Here is a 19,878-nt window from a genome sequence, read left to right on the forward strand (position 1 = left end):
ATGTCCTGGAAGCCATGTCAAATTTGAAGGAAGGAGGGGTCGGCTTTGTCAGGTACTGCAAATGGATCAAATAATATGAGCTCTGAGCACTGACTTGGCAATCAGTGTAGAGGTCATTGGTGGCCTTGACGAGTGCTGTTTCACTGGAGGGGAGGTGAAAATCTGGAGTGTGTTTGAGAAAGAACGGGGTATCTTCACAATAAAAAAAGCTGAACAAACTGAAAATCAGCTTTTCTTCGATCCATCAGAGAACTGAGGTCACAGGGCAAACTTCCACAAAAACTAGAAAGACAGGAAAATGCAGAAAACACAGATCAGCTCACCCAAAGTCGAAGTTGCTTGAGGCAATAATTAGGATTTAAATGAATTGCTAGGGCGCTGAGTGTGGATTCATTTGAGAGTTTAAAACTCTGGGGAGCAATTTGTAACAAGTATCAAATTATTACAACTTAAAACAGGAACAAGAAAACTCCTGGGAGTCTTCCTTAGGGGGCCCCCACGCTTCTGTGGGTTTTACCTCCAGGAGCTGGATCATGTTCCCACTGTGAAGATGGCAGAGGAATCCCCTCTTGTTGGGGGAACGGGTGGCCCCAGGAGGTGGGGGTGGGGTGGGAGGAGTAACCATTTGGAAATACACCCAGAGCTTTGCTTCCAGGCAGAAGCCTGCCCTCAAGGAAAATTACTTTGCTGGAGTCTTCAGTGATCTAGGGGAAGGGCATTTGGATGGTGTGAGCCCTCTCTAGCCTTCCTTGCTCACGTAAGTGGGGAGGAAAAAAAGGCTAAGGAACTTCTGTAGGTCTCAGCCCAGAGATTCTAGCCCAGTAAAATAAAGCAGATTTAACCATAAGATTATAGAATGCTTCTCCCTAATACTATATCATCTATAGGGCTCCAGTGTTATAACAGTGGATTACAGCTCTTGAAAGAGTTGCAAGACACAGCCTCTATTTTAAGGAGTTTCTAGGGAAACCCAAAGACAACAGGGGAGACAAAAACAAAAGACACTGAAGAAAATTGAAGCATCTGACACCTACAGGAGACATTAAAACACAGCCTAGCTGCTAGCCAGATAAACATAAAATCTCACATTAATGGCCCATTTATCTCAGTTTCTATTACCCAGTACCTCGTGTCCAACTTTCAATAAAAAATTACAAGGATGCTAAGAGGCGGAAAAAAATAATCTGAGGAGATAAAGCAAGCATCAGAACGAAACTCAGACGTGGCAGAGATTTTCGAGTTATCATAATGGGAATTTAAAATAACCCAGATTAATATGATAAGGTCTCAGAAAAAGTGGACAACATGCAAGAACAGATGAGTAAGCAAAAGAAACTCTAAGAATTGAAAGAAATGCTAGAAATAAAAACATTCTAACAGAAATGAATGCTTTTGATGAGCTCATCAGTAGACTGAACACAGCTGAGAAAAGAATCTTGCACTTGAAGATATGTCAATATCTTGAAATGTCCCAAACTGAAATTTAAAGAGAAAAAGGAATGAAAGAAAAATAGGTACAGAATATCTAAGAACTGTGAGAATTGCAAAAGGTGTGTAACGTGCATAATGGGAATACCAGAATAAAGAGAGAACTAGGGGAGAGAGATTGGAGCCGGAGTATAGGTAATTCCAGAAATTTTGCTTATTGAAAAGGGTATCAGAGAATGAAGCTATTACAGGAGGGGACAAACAGGGTAAAGAGATTTGTTTTTAAAGCTTACTTTGTATTCTGGTAGGGGTGATCCAGGAAAGAAGGAGTTTGATGCTGTAGGTGCGAGAGGAGAGTCTTGCTGGAGCAATGCCCTCAAGGAGGCAAGAGAAGATGGGATCTAGTGCACAGAGGGTGACAAGAAAAGGGCAAACAATGAGGGCAGGGCTGGCAGGCGGGTGTATGTGATGGTGGGAACTTGTGGAAGTTCTTTCCGATTGCTTCTATTTTCAAGGTCATCAGCTCAGAGAAGAACTGGAGGAAAAGGGATTAGAGTCTTGAGACATTATGAATTAGGTCTCTCTAAGTAGACCGAATGGACTAGGGGAAAATAGTTGGTGTTAAGGGCACCCTTGAGATCCAAATTACTATGTTGTTTTATTTACCCATTATTTGATAACCCAGGATTCTATCACAATATGTCTTACTGGAAACTTATGCATGCTTCACTAGCATCTCAGCACAGTAGGGATTTTAGTTCCCAGGAAGGAGGCATCACAAACTATCCCAGAGAGGGATGGAGAATCAGGATTGCTACTTTATATTGGAGGGTCAGGGAAGATCTCTCTGATAAATGACATTTGAGCAAAGACGTGAGGAAGTAAGGGAGTAAGCCATAGATAGGGGCGGGTAGATAGTGGGCTAGACTCTTGTATCCATCTGTTCTTTATAAACAGACGTATTGAATAGGAGAGGTGACACCCATTTATGTCAACATGCTGCTTGTTTTTATTAAATGTAATGAAAATTTAAGCACATTCCATCCACCCTTCCTGAACAACTTCCTATACAACTCCATATATACTTAATGTTACCATTTCCTTTTTGAGTGTCACACTTGGGGTTTTACAGATAGATTCAATTTGTTCCACTTAGCTGTATTTATTTATTTTTTTTAAATTTTGTTGGAGTATAGTTGATTTATTTACAATGTTGTGTTAGTTTCAGGTGTGTAGCGAAGTGATTCAGTTTTATCAATACAGATACATATATTCGTTCTTCTTCAGATGCTTTTCCCATATAGGTTATTATAGAATATTGAGTAGAGTTTCCTGTGCTATGTAGTAGGTCCTTGTTAGTTATCTATTTTATATATAGTACTGTGTGTATGTTAATCCCAAGCTCCTAATTTATCCCTCCCCCCAACATTTCTCCTTTGATAATAATGTTTGGTTTCGAAATCTGTGAGTCTGTTTCTGTTTTGCAAATAAGTTCATTTATATCATTTTTAAAAATTAGATTCCACATATGAGTGATATCTTGATATTTGTCTTTCTCTGTCTGACTTACTTCACTTGGTATGATAATCTCTAGGTCCATCCATGTTGCTGCAAAATGGCATTATCTTGTTCTTCTTTTATGGCTGAGTAATATTCCACTGTATATATGTAACACATCTTCTTTATGCATTCCTGTCGATGGACATTTAGGTTGCTTCCATGTCTTGGCCATTGTAAATAGTGCTGCAATGAACACTGGGGAGCATGTATCTTTTCGAATTATGGTTTTCTCCAGATATTATGCCCAGGAGTGGGACTGCTGGATCATATGGTAGTTCTATTTTTAGTTTAAGGAACCTCCATACTGTTCTTTATAGTGGTTGTACCAATTGACATTCCCACCAACAGTGTAGGAGGGTTCTCTTTTCTCCACACCATCTCCAGCATTTACTGTTTGTACTTTTTTTTAAAAATTAGTTTTATTTATTTTTGGCTGCGTTGGGTCTTTGTTGCTGTGCGTGGGCTTTCTCTAGTTGCAGTGAGCAGGGGCTACTCTTCGTGTGGTGTGCGGGTTTCTCATTGCGGTGGCTTCTCTTGTTGCGGAGCACGGGCTCTAGGGTCGCGGGCTTCAGTAGTTGTGGCTTGTGGGCTCAGTAGTTGTGGCTCACAGGCTCTAGAGCTCAGGCTCAGTAGTTGTGGTGCACGGGCTTAGTTGCTCCACGGCATGTGGGATCTTCCCAGACCAGAGCTCGAACCCGTGCCCCCTGCATTGGCAGGCAGATTCTTAACCACTGTGCCACCAGGGAAGTCCTGTTTGTAGACTTTTTGATGATGACCATTCTGACTGGTGTGAGGTGATATTGTAGTTTTGATTTGCATTTCTCTGATAATTAGTGGTGGTGAGCATCTTTACATGTGCTTTTTGGCCATCTGTATGTCTTCTTTCATTTAGCTGTATTTAATATTTCTTTATTGATCAAACTGTCACAACCTGGCCAATAGGAGTCTCATTAAACAGGCTGCTTTGTCCTCTCAGTACTGCCTCGGACATTTTTGAAAGCATCCTTGTTTTCTGGGAACAAGATATTCCAGGACCACTGTGATCCCTGCCCCCAAAACATATAATTTCTCCTCTCCAAGAAGCCCTGAGTGGTATCAGAGGCCCAGTCTGGCCCAGGAGTATACATCCCACTTGATCTGCATAAGAGCTGGTTGTAGCAGGACGACACGGCTGTTGGGCCACCAGGGAAACTGGCCTGGGAAAGACAGATCTTTTTTTTTTAATCATTATTATTATTTTAATTTTTATTGGTGTATAGGTGATTTAATGTTGTTACTTTCTGCTGTACAGTGAAGTGAATCAGTTATATACATATATCCACTCTTTTTAAGATTCTTTTCCCATGACAGATCTTTTTAAGGTCCTGAGTTCATACAGACATCTCCAGCTTAGCTGTCATCACTAAATCCTTTCTCATTTCGTTCTAATATGATTTTTTTCCTATTAACATATGTACTTAAAATGTAATCCCTTCTTTACCGGATAAACAAAATGTGGTATATCCATACAATGGAATATTCTTCAGCAATAAGAAGGAATGGATGCTTGCTACATGTCATATGGGTAAGCCTCAAAAACATTATGCTTAGTGAAAGAAGCCAAAGAAGATCCAAAAGATGTCTGCTGTATGATTCCATTTATATACGAAATGTCCAGCAAAGGTAAATCTATAGGGACAAAGTAGATGAGTGGTCACCTGGGCTGGGGTAGGAGTAGGGAGCTTTGGGGATGATAGAGAGGGACTGTGGTGAGGAATTGTACAACTCCATAAACTTAATAAAAATCATTGAATGTATATTTAAAACAGGTGAATTCTATGGGAATGTAAGTTATCTTAATACAGTTCTTAAAAAAGTAAACCCTTCTTTCAACTTCTACTTATACCTCAGTTGGTTACGTTGACCCAAGATGTTCCATTATATTGACTTTTTTAACTAAAAAAAAAACCATAAACCTGTCTTCCATACCTTGCAGTTGATACATCCCTCCTGGTCACAAATCTGCCTTATTCTAGTTAACAGTCATATCTTCATTTGGACGCCAAGTAGAGCCAGAATCGGATACTTTATTGCTCATCTGTTCATTCCTACCATTTTTTCACACAGGCACTTCATTTTTATGAAATATTTTGATTATTTTCCCCTCGGGTGATTGAAGAAGATCAACAGTTGCTATGATTGTGACTTCCTGCCGAGCTGCTGTGAGGAGTGAGTATGAAGCTTTGCTCGCTAGCTATTCTCAAAATACATAAATATCAACCCAAACCAGCTTCTGACCTTTGGGGGTGGAAGTCCACAAACAACACATCTTACGTGAAAATACTGGATTTAATAGAAAATATTGTAAACAAGTCCATTGATCCATTAGCTTAAGACAGAATGACAGCACAATCACGTATAAAAGCTAAAGGTGAAATGCTGGTACCAAACACAGCACTTAAAGAGAGGCCTGAGCCAGGCTCCGAAAGGTCTTTCCCAGAAATAGAGGCAGCAGCAGCTTCAAATGGGCACAGAGATAGGGAGGAGGAGGCAGCATCCAAACCATCAAGGCAGAGGAGTAAAAGAAGGCAGAGCAGTGGACAGCTTGTGAACAAGGGGTGAAGGATAAAGGAGCAAAAGCACTGTATTTCCTGATGTTCTGGGAACATCAGACCATGCCACACGAACCTGGGAGGGTTAGAAGGGCAGGGTATTTTCAGTGGGGAAAGGACATTAGGCAACTTTAGAAACAGTTGGTATGTTTCTTGGCACTCAGCTCTTAGGGATGTAGAACATGTCACTCGTGTGTTGTTTCTAACTCAACTAAGCTGCTTGCCCTGGCTCCATCACCTTGACTGAACACAACGCTGAACTTGACAGTATCTGCTGGCCCTGTGGACTTATGAAAGAGCACGTATGAGAGGTGCCACAGTGAGACCTTGGAACAAAACACAGGGCTCTGGTGGGAAAAGCGTTTCCGCCTTCCTCCTGGTGCTGGAAGGTCCCTGATGGAGGGGAGTTTGACGTGGCTGGGCCCCTTGAGGCTCTGAGTTTATCAGCAAAAGCCTTCTTCTTAGTCCTACCCACCCAAATCCTCCCTCAAGGAGTCCTCTGAGTTCACAGAAAGGCCAACTGAAAGAGCAGTAAAAACTGGGGAAAGAAAGTAAGGGATAGTTTCCTTCCCATGGCACTTGTTACTGACCAGAGGGACCGCTTCCTTATACTGGTTCTAGACATTAAGAGTGTTTGTTCCTTAATCTAAAACAGTGATTCCCAAATAAGGGGCAGGCCTGCTCAAGAGGGGCTCTCAGGACTCTCCAAAGAGGTTTTGTCCCATATACATAAGCCCCTAACTCCCTCCCAATTGAGAATCAGTGCACATAATGATAGAACTTACTAGCAGGAGTGTATTGTACACGTGAACAGTGTCAGAGACAGAGCAAAAAGTTAAAAACCCCTAGTCGGGCCAACATCAAAATTATGGAGTGATTTTTTTTTTTTTTTTTTTTCTGATTAACAGTAAGTTACAACCAAGTAGCTAAACTCCATGACTGGACTCCACGCTGCATAGCCAAGAATAATAAGTTCACCCACTTATCTGGGGTAACCGTACTAGATTAAAGAAATACAATTCTGTCCTCCTAAAGACAATTTCCAGAAAGACCTGCCTGTCCCAATGAGGTACTTGGCACTAGGATTAGCACAGGCTAATCACTGTATGGTTTCTTAGAAGACTGGCTTTTCTCTGTTTCTTTCTCTTTGATACTGTACAAGGGATCCACCAACTTGTTATGAACAAGCATTAAACCTACAAAAAATTAAAAACAAAAGTCATTAATGCAGGTAGAGGCAGAGTTCCATGATTATCAACAGTAACATCCAGGAGCTCTCAAATTTTGTCCTAGAACTGATACTCATCATCTTTCGTCTGTGGGCCCAAACGATAAACACCCTAAGAATAGGAAAAGAATTTGTTATTCCTAATGAATGCTAGAATCCATGGGACTGTTATAAATTCGTCTCTAGGAGAGTTGGCCATTATAAGGTTAATCTTGGGCTTCCCTGGTGGCGCAGTGGTTGAGAGTCCGCTTGCCAATGCAGGGGACACGGGTTCGTGCCCCGGTCCGGGAGGATCCCACATGCCGCGGAGCGGCTAGGCCCGTGAGCCATGGCCGCTGAGCCTGCGCGTCCGGAGCCTGTGCTCCGCAATGCGAGAGGCCACAACAGTGAGAGGCCCGCGTACCGCAAAAAAAAAAAAAAAAAAAAAAATCTTTTCATCAAAGAACAAATTCCTAATTTGCCTGCTCAGTAAATGAGGATTTTCCCATAAGTTTATTTAAAGCAGTGAGTGTCCGCTTTAAGTAGAAGAAAAAAAAGATGTGCATGACAGTTCAGTGCCTTGACTACAAGGAAAAGGCCTGTACAAGATCTGGAAAGATAAAAAACCTGAGGCTCAGTATCGCTGCAAGGAGATTACCAAATTGCCCTTGAACTACCACTTTCATTTCATTCTCTTTCCTCCTCCTCAGAGCAAACAGGTCTCTAGAAATGGACCCTTAAATAGTCATGGATGGAAGAGAAAACTGTATTCTGAGAGGAGGGTTTGATTTTATTAAAATCATAGTTGTCAAAGTAGCCAGAGCATGCAAGCTAGATCCACTCCTCTCTCCTGGCACACCTGAACTTGGCAACCTACTCCCTGACCCACCCCACCCTCACCTTTGAAATACTTGACGGTCTTCACTTTCAACTCCAGGGTGGCATCCTCGTCGCACACAAACACCGTGCGGGGATGCTGCTGGAAGGCAGACACGGTCCACATGTGGTTCACTCCCTCCTCGATGGCCTTGTATAGAGCAAACGCCTTGTGAGCACCCGTGATGAGGATCATCACCTGGGGATCAGAAAACAAGCCTGTGATGGAGGAGAAGGAGCAGCGGAACGGGGAGTCTAGACACCTGAATCCTGGTGGCCACCCAGGACAATCGTAAGGACTGTTGTTGTTATGTGTCATTGTAAGTCGTTAGCACGTGGCACGCTGCTCCACGCTCTGTGTGCTCTGTCACACAAGTAGCCTGAGATGGGGAGCACTGTTATCCCCACATTCTAGGATAAGGGAGTGGACTCTGTGATGGGGGTTTCAGTAACTTGCCCCAGGTCATTTCTAACCCAGAGTCCATGCTCTTGACCACCACATGATAGTGCCTCCTGGCACCTTTGATGATGACCGTGAAAGTGCCCTGGGAGCAGATGTGCCGTACATACAGAGGCCCACGCCTTATCCCAACGGTTCTGACACTGGGTCCCGGGGCCGCTAGGTTGGGTGAGTTTCCACAGTGGCAAACTGGAAAAAGACGGGTCCTGATTTGCGCCTCCAGGGAGGCCTTGGAAGCAATGGTGAGAGTTATCTGTGTGGCTGCTAAGGTTGAATGCCAATAAAGCTGCCCCTTAATCTGGTCACTTTCAGTTCAGAGTATTAGACCTGCTCATGTGACTTGGAGTAATGCTTCTTGTTTAAGTAAAACAGGCACAGACTCCCCTCAACACTTAAAATATCGAGAATGTTAAGTGTGGGAATTCCCTGGCAGTCTAGTGGTTAGGACTCCTTGCTTTCACTGCCGAGGGCCTGGGTTCAATCCCTGGTCAGGGTACTAAGATCCTGCAAGCCGTGAGGCACAGCCAAAAATAAATAAATAAAATAAATAATTTTTTTAATTAAAAAAAAAAAGAATGTTAAGTGCCAGAAAGTGATTATAAAGAACTCAGCATTCCAGATATCCTTTCATTGTAATTCACTTCTGCCATGGAGTTGTGAGCAGGATTTACTGTTCCTTTCTTGAAATGAGAAAACAGAGGCATAGAAAGAATGTGACTCTTTGTTCAGGACCCCAGAACTCGTTTTAAAAAAAAGAATTTCCAGATTTCCATCCCCAGGTCCTTTCTGCACACCACAGGAAGAGCCCTCAAACTGTAGTGTTTATAAGATGCAAGGCCAAAAACAGCAGAATGACCTCCCTAGGTACTGATTCAAGGTTACCCAACAGAAATTGCTGCCATTGCTTATTTCACAAAAAATCACTTTAGACAGGGAAACTTTTTCAATGATTTACATGTTTGTTTACAGACTTGGGCAAAGAAACCTAAAGCTAAAATGTCTGTAGCTGCTTCCCACTGAATATATCAGAAAGGAAGAGAAAATGCTTCTAATGAAAGTAAGGAAATTGGAACTACAAAAAATTCAAATGATACCCAAATTTCTATAGAAAGACTCAATTCAGTTCAAGACACTATTTCAATCACACTTCTCCACATTTATGACTCCCTGAGCACAGGGCTATAACCACAAGCATCCTGCGGTTGCAGGGGGAGCTCCCTTCAAGCAGTGGCCTCCACCAACTGCAGGGAACCAGAGGGCCCCTCTCAGTACCTGGACAGGTACAAATTCATATTCTGATATTAGTGGTGCTGGGTAGGCAGAGACCAGGAGCCTGTGGCCTCCTGGGCAGTCAGTGCTGAAAAGGTTTCACCTCACACTGGGAAGAATGGTTACTTCCAGAGAGGAAGGACGGCAGTGATAGGGTCAGTTGGGATTTTAGCCTTATTTACAATGTCTTCATTTTTAATAAAATGGATTCAGGTCGTACCTGTATAGTTGAAATTAACAGCAAAAAGCCAAGTCCAGCCCCCCTTGTGCCCTTACCTCTCTAGCATCCATGACAGTGCCCACACCCACCGTCAGGGCCATGGTGGGCACCTTGGCGAGATCTCCATCAAAGAACCTAGCATTGGCCAGGATGGTGTCCATGGCCAGCGTCTTCACACGGGTCCTGGACACCAGACTGGATCCCGGCTCGTTGAAGGCGATGTGTCCATCAGGGCCAATGCCTGCCCAGAAGAGACAGGGCAGCCCTGTCAGTCCCAGGGATCCAAGATTTCAAGAACGGACAATCTCTCCTTCCCCACCTGGGGTCTGAAAAAAATCCTTGAAAACCAAGCATATGATCTTCCCCTCTCATTTCTAGCTGAGGCACACACAGACATTGTTAACTTGCTGCCACCCTCAGAAAGCTAAGTACGGAGCAATCCCAAAAGCTTCTGCCCCCCAGATCATCCAAGTGTAACTTCTCTCTCTCCTGCCACTTCTCTATCCCTGCTGGGATGGAGTCACACCGAAGAAAACATACACAGGGCCTGGAAAGGGGCTGCCAAGTTTATAAGATCTCAGAACATGAGCACTCCTAGCCATTTCCTCCCCACCTGGAAGTAAAGAAGGGTTAAATCTGGAGCAGTCAAAGACTGTTCGACTTCAGCCTCCCACCCCCACCCCCCATGGGGGACTCCAGAGGCCTTGACAGATGGAAGTGTAAGAGGGCAACTCTGGGCAGGGACAGGCATAAACCTGAGAGCGGGATACCCTAGGTCCCCACCCTCTCTCCACTGCTCTGGCTGGCTGACCCTGGGCAAGTCACAAAACTTCTCTGGGGTTCAATTGCTATTTTTAGCATGCAGGGGCTGATGGTGGAATCTTCTGGAACTACATGAGTCTGTGATTATGTTTAACTAAGTCCCATGACTGATCCATAAAACCTTGTCTGAGGAATAGAGAGAATCTTGGAGTCCAAATCCAAATCCATCGATTTACAGACAAGGCATCAAATTGCAGAAAGAGGAGATGCCCCAGATCACAAAGTTTCTGAGCGGCAGAGGCAGGGCAGGGCACCAGGGCTCCCACTCTGTGCCTTCCCTGCTGCCTCAGGCTAATGAGTGACCCCACTGTCACTGGTGCAGAGAGAGGGAGCTGTTTGCACACAGGCATGGGTCTTGTCCCCTTCTCCTATGTTCCAGCCACCCTGGGTTTGCCCTGGACATCTGCTGCGGTGTCGAGCTCACCTCCGACAAACAGCTCAATCCCACCCGCAGCCTTGATCTTCTCCTCAAAGGCATCACACTCAGCCTGAAGGTCAGCTGCATTCCCATCCAGAATGTGGGTGTTTTCTGGGTGGATGTCAATGTGCTTGAAGAAGTTGTTCCACATGAAGGAGTGGTAGCTCTCCGGGTGGTCTCGACGAAGGCCTGTGAGGCCATGGCTGCACTCAGTCATGCCAGGCTGAGCAAGGGCACCCTCCCAAGGATGGCAGGATACTCCCAGACCCCAGAGACACTTTCAGGGAAGAGCCCATCAGGGAGCCTTGGGCAGTAGCCCTCTCACCCCCAGCCACTCGGAGTAAGCTGAGCTGGTGTCCTTGTGCCCATGACCATGGGCCTGGGCCCTCATTCTGATCTCCTTTTCACAAGAGAATGGCTGGAGGCCAGGATCAGTCTGGACCTCTGGAGGTGGGCTAGCCTCTGCGGGGGAGGGCTGGGCCCATCAGGAAAGGAAGCAAGAACACCCCTTACCCTGTGCCTCCCACCTCACCATTCACCCCCCCATTACACCCTGCTCAGCCTGAACCCCAAGTGGAACACCAAGTGGTTGGAGAGAATTATCTCAGAGCTTCCAAAAAAAGATTTTTTTCAGTTAAGAAGAAAAACAGTGTTTAAAGTGCATGTTTCAGGGGCCTGAGGAGCAGGGAAATGGGCAGTTGATTTTTAATGGATAGTTTCAGTTTTGCAAGATGAAAAGAGTTCTGGAGATTGGTTGCACAACAGTGTGAATCTACTTAACACTGAACTGTACACATAAAAATGGTTAAAATGGTAAATTCTATGTTACGTGTAGTTTACCACAATTAAAACCATTACAAAATGATGGTGGAGGTGGAGAGGGTGACAGAAGCCCAAGGTGCCACTTTTCATCAGTGGAAAGGACACCAGTCTCAGCTCCCTTCCCAGTATACTTGGCAGGAAGGGGACTGGAAGATGAACAGTAGAGAGAAAGTCCAGACACAGACACTGGTGTGAGGGGGAGCACACACCCCAGCCATGGGACCCCAGATCCCCTTTGCAGCCATTTGTTCCGGAAAGAAATGGCATGGAGTTGGGGACGAGGCAGGGGAGGAGATATGCTGGAATTCATTAAGTGCTTGCTCTGATCAAGAAGCTTCCACACCTGTTATATCACTTAATGCTTTCAGCCCATGAGGTCAGCTTTATTAGCCTCATGTCATAGCTGAGTGAACCAAGGCCTGGAAGATACAGTATCACCAATTGAGCCTACCCCCAAATGCCACTGGTTCCCTGAGACCTCCCCCGTCCTCTCCTGGGCCGATCCTGTGAGGGGAGGAGTACGATTCTCCCAAGACTCACCCACATACTCGTCCATGTTGAAAGTCTTCACATATTTGAAGGACAGGTCTCCATTCTTGTAGTATTCAATCAGCTTCTTGTAGCAGCCAAGTGGGGTGCTCCCTGCAAGAGAGGCCACAGCCATGAACCCCCTTCAGCCCCCAACTCCTGGAAGCCCAGAGGGCACCCGGGAATGAATCAGGGATGCTCCACCAGGAGAACATGTCAGACCTGACAGAAACAAATCAGATCTGAAGTCCTGCCCAATGCTCAATCCCAACTGCCATCCGTTAAGTGCTGGTTTAATGCCTATTTCCCCCCTAGACTGTAAGCTCCAGGAGGGAAAGGGCTGTGTCTTGTCTTGTTCATGGCTGAATCCCTAGCATTCAGCACACTGATGATTGAAATGACTGTGATTAGCACCTCAGTGAATGTCAGACTTAATTACTGACATGACATTCCCTGAGCAACCAGTACGTGAGAGGTACGTGATGGGGATGCAGAGAAGTGAGAGACACAGCAGCCACCCTGGAAGAGCTCACTGTTTAGGAGTGGGGACACGAAGCAGTAATGTCGGCTGTGGTACAGGCTAGCCTGTGGGTTTGGGGAAGACTTCCCCTCGGAGCAGCAAACCCGAGCTGAGTCTCATTAAAAAGTCAGTCATAAAACCCGTAAAAAGGCAAGAGGACTGCTGTCGATTAAGAAACTAAATATGCATGAAGCCTGACTGGACACTGGGATTAATTTTTTTTAAAAACTCTAAAAAAATGTGGACAATTCGGGGAAAAAATTTAATATAGTCTATATATTAGATGATATTATGAAATGATTTTTAATTTTCGTAGGTATTATAATAGTATTGTGGTTATATAAGAGAATGTCCTTATTCTGAGGAGATATGTACTAAAGGATTTAGAGGTAAAGTGTCAGGATCTCTGGACCTTGCTTTCCAGTGGCTTATAAGAAATGTGTGCGTGTATGTGTGTGTGTACAGACAGAACATGAGACACAAGAGATGAAAGCAAATGTGGCAAAAGGTTAACAATTGGTGAATCTAGGTAGATGGTACTGTACTATTCTTTCAGCTTTTCTGAATGCATGAAACTTTTAAAAATGAAAAGATGGAAAGAAAAAAGCCCCACCCAAATCAGATCATTGTTTTCATAACCCACTAATGGCTTTTCATTTCACTCTGAGTTATAATCAGTCCTAACAAAGGCTCTATATAACCTGGCCCCTGGCTAACTCTCTCCCCAGCTAGGAATCCTGCTTCAAGCAATTCTACCTCAGGGCCTTTGCACATGGTGTTTGTTGCAATGCTCTCCTTCAGGTATCTGCATAGCTAACTCACCTCTTTAGGCCTTTACTCAAATGTCACTTTCTCATAGAGACCTTCCCTGCCCCCATATCCAACACTGTAACTCCCACCTCTGCCTAAACACTCTCTAGCCCCTTTCCCTGCTTCATTTTTCTCCTTCCCTCTTATCACCATCTAACATACTCTATATTTTGCTAATTCACTTGTTTATTATCTGTCTCTCCCACCATAATTCAAGCTTTAGGAAGGCAGGAATTTGTGTTCTTTTTATTCACTGCTGTATCCCTGGCACCTAGAACAGCTTGGCATACAGCAGGTATTCAATAAGTACCTGCTGAATGAATGACAGTGGCAGCCCCATCCACACAAAATAATCAGCCTATCCCTGTGACATGGTCTTAGCCATGGCTGAGCCACACAGCTTCCCTGTCCTCCCCCTGAGCTTCATCATGTCCATTTTCCAAACTTGTAGCCTTCCCATCAATTCTGTGAGCTTCCACTATCTAGCCAATAAATTCCTTTTCTGCTTAAGTTAGCCAGAGTCGGCTTCTGTGGCTTCCACCCAGAGCCCTGAGGGTGCTTCAACTAACAGTAGGAATGTTCCAAGGAACCCATATGGAAATGCTGTGCTGGTTCAAGTGTGATAGTCAGGAAGGGGCCAGGTCTTGGAGGACCCTGAACACCACTCTGAGGGGCTTGGATCTAATTTTGCAGACGATGGGGAAATGGGGAGGGGTTTCAGCAGAAGCCCAGACTCTGACCCAGGGTGGCTCCACAGTTAGAAAACAGGATGTTAGCACAGCCCCGACACAGTCTGAGACGCTGGTGGTTTCACCAGATACCTACCTGAATATACTGTTCCCACAAACCGCTAGAGCAGAGGTCGGAAAACTTCAGCCCACAGGCCAGATCTGGCCTGCTGCCTGTTTTTGTAGAGCTCATAAATTAAGAGTAGTTTTTACACTTTAAAACTTTTTAAAAACCAAAAGAATATTATGATATATGAAAATTATATAAACTCAAATGTCAGTGCCGGCGGACATCCATGCTCATTTCTGGATTGTCTATGGCTCCTTTTGAGCTACAAGGGCAGAGTTAAGTAGCTGCAACAGAAAGTGTATGGCCAGTGAAGTGTAAAATATTTATTATTTGGCCGTATACAGAAAAAGCTTGAAGACTCCTGCAATAGTGGATTGGTCACTGAGGCAAATCCACCCCACTTCTGAAAGAAAGAATCAGAACATTTGCCTTGAAAAACTGGGTTTAAAATATCCTCCCATAAAGGCAACATTCTGATTTTTTCCCCAAAGAAACTAGGACTGTTTTTCACTTAGGTCCTGTGTTTAACTAAGCCTTACAGAAAATGCGTTGAGTGACTATCTTCTCAATTCTCCCAAGGATGGTGCTTAGTTAGTAGCACTCTAGATGCAGAGAAGAGAAATTAATTCATTACATAAAACGTATGCCTTAAGGTATTAGGACTTAATTCTGTTAAGGAGACTTGACTGACAGGGCTGGCTTAGGATATAGCCTAAAAAATCAAAGTTTTTCCTGCCTAACCAAGATCCCTTCTACTCCAGGACTCTTCAGGAGCAGGCAGCAACAAACCAGCCCAGAGGAAGCTGGGTCCTCTCTTTCGTATTTCCGGGGGCAGGGGAGTCGTTCACTCATAGGGCCAGTACCTCAGAGCCCTCCTTGCAGTCCCTTGGCTGAATGGGCCTACCTACCTGGCCCCTTATAAGCCCATAATGCCCTCGCCCACCCTCCCCATCCCACAACGCACCAGTAGGGAGCCCCAGGGTGAAGTACTTGTCTGGCCCTGGGTTAAACTGGATGATGCGGTTCCTGATGTATTTGGCTGCCCACTCACTGGCCTGAGAATAGTGGTCCAGGATGATGAGCTTCATCTTGTCCTGCAGGAGTAGGTGACAAAAGGAATCAGTGGTAAGGGGTAAGGAGAAAGGGGTGGAGGGGAGAAGCCCTTCTCTCCATGCTGTCTGAGCCCAGAAGGGGAAGTTCACAGAGCATTGACAGGCTGGGCCAAGTGCCTCCACTACCCACCGGGAGGCGCTGCTGTGGGACAGACCTGGGTTCCAATTTCGGTTCCTCCATTGATCAACTGCAGGACCTTGGTTAAGGACCCAAGTTCTTTGAGCTTGTTTTCTCTTACGGGAAAATGGGGACAACAGCACCTACCTGACAAATTTCATGATGGTGAATGTGAAATGAGAAGATGCATGTAAACCACATAGTATTCAATATAACATGTTGGCTATCCTCTTGCAGCTCGACCCAGGCCCCCCTTCCCCACCCCTCGACAACCCCCACCTGGCTAGATACTCTACTGTTGAACTCTTCCTCAATAAATAGAGAGGTCATGGGATCATCTTGGCTCACTAGAGCAGGTGGAGGCCTGGAGAGGTGTGTTCTTTCAGTACCAGAGAGGGGCGCTCCCAGCGGCCTGCCTTGCTTTGCAGATCTTGTTTCCCCCAAAGAACACGCGGCAAAGGTAATCGCTCTGGAAGGAGGGCGTTTAGTCCTCCCCGCCGCACTGCGGTCAAATCAGAGTGGGAAGGCCAAGGCTGAGGTGGCCGGATCCGCGGTCCGTGGGGTACAGGAGTTTTTCCCCCACCCCAATGGCGATCCCATCGCCCCTCCCGGGGAGGGACCCGAACGGATCGCTGGGGGTCCCGGCCCCAGGTTGCCGGAGGCTGGGCAGCGCCCGGACCCCCGCCCGCGAGGAGGGTCCCCGCGGACCCCGCTCCCCACTTACGCGGACGCTTCCCGCGGCTGATGCAGCGACTGCGCTGGCGGCCCCGCCCCGCGTGGGTCATGTGGCTGCAGGTCACGCGGTGCCGCGCTCTGCCCGCGGGGCTGACTTCTAGGGGCTGCGGCTCCAGGGAGGGCTCTGCCCGGCGGGCCAGGGGCTCCCATTTTCTTAGCACAGGGGCTGTGTAGGCCCCGGAAAAGCCGTGGGGGGCGGGGCTTGGAGACTGGTTTGGTGGAGGAGGGAGACTTGGGGGGTGTCCCAGGTCGCTCCCAGGGATGCAGTCCCCAAGGCCGGGGGCTGGGGCAGGGTTTTCAGTGCTGGGGGTGGGGCGCGGGAGGAAGAGCAGACTCGCTTCCTCTAGGGCTGGGCTTGGCTCTGCCTTCAGTTTATTTTTTTAGATATCATTTATTTACCTAGTTATTGCTGCTTTTTTGTTTTAAATATAATTGGATTTTTTCTACCTTAAAAAAAAAATCCATCTTTGCAGCAGTATGAACTAGAGAAAAATGTAGGTCCCTGGTCTCCTCTACTTCCCACCCTAAGGTAATCATTGCTAACAGGTTAGACTACATCCTCAGTGATTTTTCGTGAATATCCTTACATTGTATTTTACAGAAATGAGAACACACCACACGTGTGGTCCACAGTCAGCTGGGCAACCACATCCTGCAGTTCCCGTGACTTGGTTCGCCTCTTCCTTGGGCCTCCCTGCGACTCCGGAGCAGCTTGAGAGAGTGGGCTTCTAATGGTGAGGCCCTGATGAGCCCGGGCGGTGGAGCTAACACAGTTAGAGGGACTTGTTCTTTGGCCTCAGTGTTGGTGTAGGTGTCTTTTGTTTTTTTCTGTTTTTTTAAATTCAGTTAGAAATCTCATCTTAGCCTGAGGATTGCAGATGTTTCACAGTGAGGTTCCCATCCCAATCTCCAAACACTTCAGATGATACCTTCAGGTCTGCAGCACTTGCCCTCAGATGGTACAGGAAGTGACTTCATGGGACCTAATTGGGTCTGTTTCCCCAGAGTTACCCTTTCTGTAGGGAACCAATGCAGGTGTCTGTTAAGCCTGGAGGCTCTTGATTTTGCATGCGGACTAATCAGGAAGGCCTGGGTTTAAATTCTGGTCTTGCCAATATCCATTTCTTGAGTGAGTGACTCAAGCCAATGACTCAGCTTCTCCAGCTCTTCATTTTCTTATCTGGAACTTGGGAATTGAGTGGAAATTACGTAATAGTGACCTCATGTAGCTGTTGTAAGCATTAAATGAAAACCAGTGGGCCCTCCATATCTGTGGTTCCAAATGCACAGATTCAACCAACCTCAGATGGAAAATATTCAAAAAATAATTCCTGAAAGTTCTCAAAAAGCAAAACTTGAATTTGCTCTGTGCCTGGCAACTGTTTACATAGCATTTACGTTGTATTAGGTGTTATAAGTAGTCTAGAGGTGATTTAAAGTATATGGGAAGATGTATGTAGATTATATGCAAATACTGTGTCATTTTATGTAAGATTTGAGCATGCATGGATTTTGGTATTTGTGGGGGTCCTGGAACCAATTTCCTGGGGAAACTGATGGCTGACTGTGTTAGCATATCATAGCATGGCTAGCCATGTTACCAATACCCCTTATTTCCTCCTACCCTCCTTACAGCTCTCTCTCTCTAACCCTGAAATACTCTCTACCCTAACCTTCTGCCCTCCTCAGGCTCCTCCCACTCCATGCCTCGGTTTAAACTGTTACCCATACCCATCCTTCCATCCTCTTGTTTTGGAACTAAAGTTGGCTAACTAAAAGAACTGTGAGTCCCTCCGCACCCCAGGTTTTTTGCTTGTGAGTTCATCTATGCAGTCTCTGTTCCTTTTCCTTCCTTCCTGTGGTGAAGGCAGATGTGATGCCTGGAGCTGGGGAAGCCATATTATAACTATGAGGCAATAAGCATGAAGGTAGAGTGGAGGATAGAAGGAACTTAAGTCCTTGATGTTTGACAAGTGCTAGACCTCTACTTCTGGACTTCCTCTAAGGAAATAACAAATATCCGTGTGGTATTTATTTAAGCCACTGCTGGTAGAGTTTTCTGTGTCTTGAGATTAAAAACATGACTCACTGTTACAGCAGATGACTCAGGTCTTCCTTGGGGTTTATGCTGGTATTGTGGGGAGATACCTTTCTTCTACAGGAATTTTGAGCTGTGAAATCCAGGAAAGCTTAGAGCTGCCAGTGAGGAAAGTAGAAACAATAGAAAAGAGATACAAAGCCCTGTGACATCATTTGAGCTGCCTGGATCTAGCCATGTCCAAAGCCAAATATACTCTGTTGGGTTTAAGTTGGGTGAATGAATGAGGGAGTATAGAAATAATATCTTTTCTTCCCTGAGGCTAGTTAGGGGAAACTCTGGGAGAATATTGAGTTATCTATTGCTGCATAACAGATTACCCCAAAACTTAATGGCTGAAAGCAATAATTACAATAAGGGCTAAAAAGAAATGTGCTGTCAAGCCATGAAAAGACCTGGAGGAAACATAAATGTGTGTTACTGAAAAGCCTACATATTGTAATATTCCAACCCTATGACATTCTGGAAAAGGCAAAACTATGGAGACAATAAAAAGATGGTTGCCAGGAGTTAGCAGGGAGGGTGGGATGAATAGGTAGAGCACAGAGGTTATAGGGTAGTGAAACTATCCTGTATGACACTGTAATGGTGGATACACGTGGTTATACTTTTGTCTGAACCCTGGAATGTACAAGAGTGAACTCTGATGTAAACTATGGACTTTGGGTGATTATAATGTATAGGTTTGTCACTTGCAACAAGTGTGCCACTCTGATCAGTATATTGAGTGAAATCTCATGAGAGACCCAGACCCAGAATCACTCAGCTAAGTCAGTCCTGAATTCCTGACCCACAGAAGCTGTGAGATAATAAACATTTGTTGTTTTAAGCTGCTAAATTATAAAGTCATTTGTTATGCTGCAATAGATAACACACTCAGGAAAATTCCATAGGTGGGGTAGGTGTTAAGCAGGGGATTCAACCCCTGTTTCTCTCCCCTGTGCATGGAGGTGTGTCATCTGACCCACCAGAGACTCCATTCCTCAGACCACACATTCCCACGTTGTGCTGCCCTCTGCCATGTTTGTGGAATCCCCTGCCAAGGCTTCTGCTGAGCCTTTCTTCCTGTTACTTGCTGTTTTCTAATTATCTGAGGCCATGTCTTACCTTCACTCCCTGTAGCTGTTTCTCACTGATCTCTGCATTTCCCATACCACCTAGCTCACTACCTTGCACATAAAAGCCAAAGCCCCACATGTTTCAGAGCACTGGCTCTGGAGCCCATTGGGTTCAGATGCTAGATCAACCACTTATTAGCTGGGGTACTTTCTTAATCTCTGTGCCTCAGTTTCCTCAACTGTAAAATAGGGAGAGTAATGGTAGCTACTTCATAGGGTTGTTTTGAGCATTAAAATACCTTGTCACGTGGAAAGCATTTGAAACTATGCCTGACACGTGGCAGCTGCTCCATAAATATCACTTATTAGATTGAATCATACAAAAATTGTCATTTTTCTGGGTCAAAAAACTAAATATTGGCAATTTC

General features: G+C 45.3%; 1 protein-coding gene across 1 annotated transcript; it reads right to left on the reverse strand.

The window, feature by feature from the left end:
* Positions 1 to 5,081: 5,081 nt before the first annotated feature.
* GNPDA1 (glucosamine-6-phosphate deaminase 1) lies at positions 5,082 to 16,397 on the reverse strand. Its single transcript, XM_082652314.1, has 7 exons — positions 16,284 to 16,397; positions 15,294 to 15,423; positions 12,214 to 12,315; positions 10,858 to 11,040; positions 9,668 to 9,852; positions 7,687 to 7,861; positions 5,082 to 6,775 (listed from the first exon to the last, which is right to left on the reverse strand). Exons 2-7 carry the CDS (start codon positions 15,415 to 15,417, stop codon positions 6,675 to 6,677), a joined length of 870 nt encoding a protein of 289 aa, XP_082508440.1. The 5' UTR covers positions 15,418 to 15,423; positions 16,284 to 16,397; the 3' UTR covers positions 5,082 to 6,674.
* Between the last annotated feature and the right edge of the window lie 3,481 nt (positions 16,398 to 19,878).

The sequence above is a fragment of the Grampus griseus genome, assembly GCF_964374135.1.
Source record: "Grampus griseus genome assembly, chromosome: 3".
Taxonomy (NCBI): Eukaryota; Metazoa; Chordata; class Mammalia; order Artiodactyla; family Delphinidae; genus Grampus; species Grampus griseus.